Source organism: Olea europaea, chromosome 11 (assembly GCF_002742605.1).
Source record: "Olea europaea var. sylvestris chromosome 11, O_europaea_v1, whole genome shotgun sequence".
In the NCBI taxonomy this organism is placed as follows: Eukaryota; Viridiplantae; Streptophyta; class Magnoliopsida; order Lamiales; family Oleaceae; genus Olea; species Olea europaea.
Window position 1 is genome coordinate 16,162,024 of NC_036247.1, and position 1,950 is coordinate 16,163,973.

Genomic DNA, 1,950 nt, shown 5'->3' on the forward strand with positions numbered 1-1,950 from the left:
TTGAACCGGGAATAAACGCAGAGTCAGAATCCTAACACGCTCATCTCATACATTTTATTTATGTGAAATTAGAGGGATAATAGCCCAAATTGTCACACATAACTTTGCAAAGGTCCACAAGGGGTCATTAAACTTAAAAATTCACCCAATCCATCACTGTACTTTGCATTTGTACCCCTTCGTCACTTAGCTCATGATCCATCCCAGTAATCTGTAGACACCAGTCTTCTGCGACTTGCTCAAAATCCCAGTAATCAGAGATAGGCCGATCTGTGTTGGGTAAAATGACTACAGGTTTAAATTAGCTTTCTTAACGAATTTGGTTGAGCCATCATTTATATAAATCATCTCTGTAAGGCAAGGAGAAGTATAAATAGAAAAAAGTTACACTTTCACGGTGTGAACTCCTTTTACAATAACGAAGAAGTTGATTGAGTACAACATAGTACTTTATTACAATAAATTTATTAGAAGATTAAAAATGAGTGACTTGAACATAGATGCTAATACGAAGATCATAAAAATTATTATCATACATTGGGACAAAAATGTGAATCTAAACTGAAGTGATAAAGGAGGTGGGATCTGGAGGAATGGGGACTTCAACAGATCCTTCCATAAGTTGCATTACTCTCTTCATGGTAGGCCTTAATGTTGGTTCTTCCTGAATGCACCAAATCGCGATCATCACAAACTTGTCAAATCGCTTGTCGCCTAATGCCTCCTCATCGTCTGCCACTAGCAAATGCATTGTTCCTTCTTTGTAACAATCATAAGCAAAATCAGCAAGTATCATTTCGTTCTCAACCTCAACATCTGGTTCATAATTTCTTCTGCAACAGATAAGCTCGAGCAACAAGATTCCAAAGCTGTAAACATCAACCTTGACTGTAATCGGCATGTTTCTGAACCACTCTGGAGCAACATACCCTTTTGTTCCCCTTATTCCGGTGGTGGTTTTAGATTGATCTGACTTCAAAAGCTTGGCTAATCCGAAGTCCGATATTTTTGCTGTGAAGGATTCATCTAAGAGTACGTTTTGAGGCTTAATGTCACAGTGTATGATTTGATTTTTACACTCTTCGTGCAAATAGCAAATACCTCTAGCAGTTGCAAATGCGATCTGCATTCTTTTGTACCAGTTGGGCCTTGAATTTTCAAACAGCAAGTTTGCTAAAGAGCCATTGCCCATGGATTCATATACTAAAACCCGATTTTGGCCCTCTTCACAATATCCCAGCAATTGAACTAGATTTTTGTGATTAGTACTGCTAATTGAGTTTACTTCCGCTTTAAATTCTTGTTCGCCTTCTGTAGCCATCTTCTGAAGCTTTTTCACAGCAATTACGGTTTCAATATTGTCGTTCTTAAGGATCCCTTTGTATACTGTTGAACAAGCGCCCCTGCCCAATTCCTCCTTGAATCCATTTGTTGCTAATTGTAGCTCTTTGAAACTGAATCTTCTTATGTTCAAGCCTGGAAGATCTTGATATGGTTGAAGGCTCTTCGATTTTTGTTGATTGAAACAGAGAACATACAACAAGAGGGATAAAAGTAGGAACATTGAACTGCCTAAGAAAACTGATAGGATAATGATCAGAGTGGAACTCTTACTCTTCTTAAAGACACAGGAGTATGCAGTTGCATTTTTTTTCCTTACTTTTATCAAAGCTTTTCCCCCTACGCTGGAATCTATCACCCCATTGGTGAGAGGATATTGTTTCTTCCAACATTGACCAACGCTGTTGTAAATTGCTACAGCACAAAAACAATCATTGAGGCAATATTGTCTACATAAATCTTCTGAGGTTTTCTCAATTAGTGCGTAATCGGAGAGAGGCCAATTTATGTTGGTCCTGTCTTTTAAAATAAAAAGGTCAGTTTCACGTGCCCCTTCATCACAGCTTTGTACAACGAAATTTGGTTTGCAACCACTCATCCTGTCAATTG

At 38.2% G+C, this 1,950-nt stretch overlaps 1 protein-coding gene across 1 annotated transcript; it reads right to left on the reverse strand.

Annotated features, from left to right (window-relative positions):
- Positions 1-431: 431 nt before the first annotated feature.
- On the reverse strand, positions 432-1,944 carry LOC111403589 (G-type lectin S-receptor-like serine/threonine-protein kinase LECRK2). Its single transcript, XM_023032157.1, has one exon. It carries the CDS (start codon positions 1,937-1,939, stop codon positions 557-559), a length of 1,383 nt encoding a protein of 460 aa, XP_022887925.1. The 5' UTR covers positions 1,940-1,944; the 3' UTR covers positions 432-556.
- Between the last annotated feature and the right edge of the window lie 6 nt (positions 1,945-1,950).

Coding starts and splice junctions, on each gene's coding strand:
- LOC111403589 (XM_023032157.1), bottom strand. CDS start 1,939: ATGAGTGGTTGCAAACCAAATTTCGTTGTACAAAGCTGTGATGAAGGG.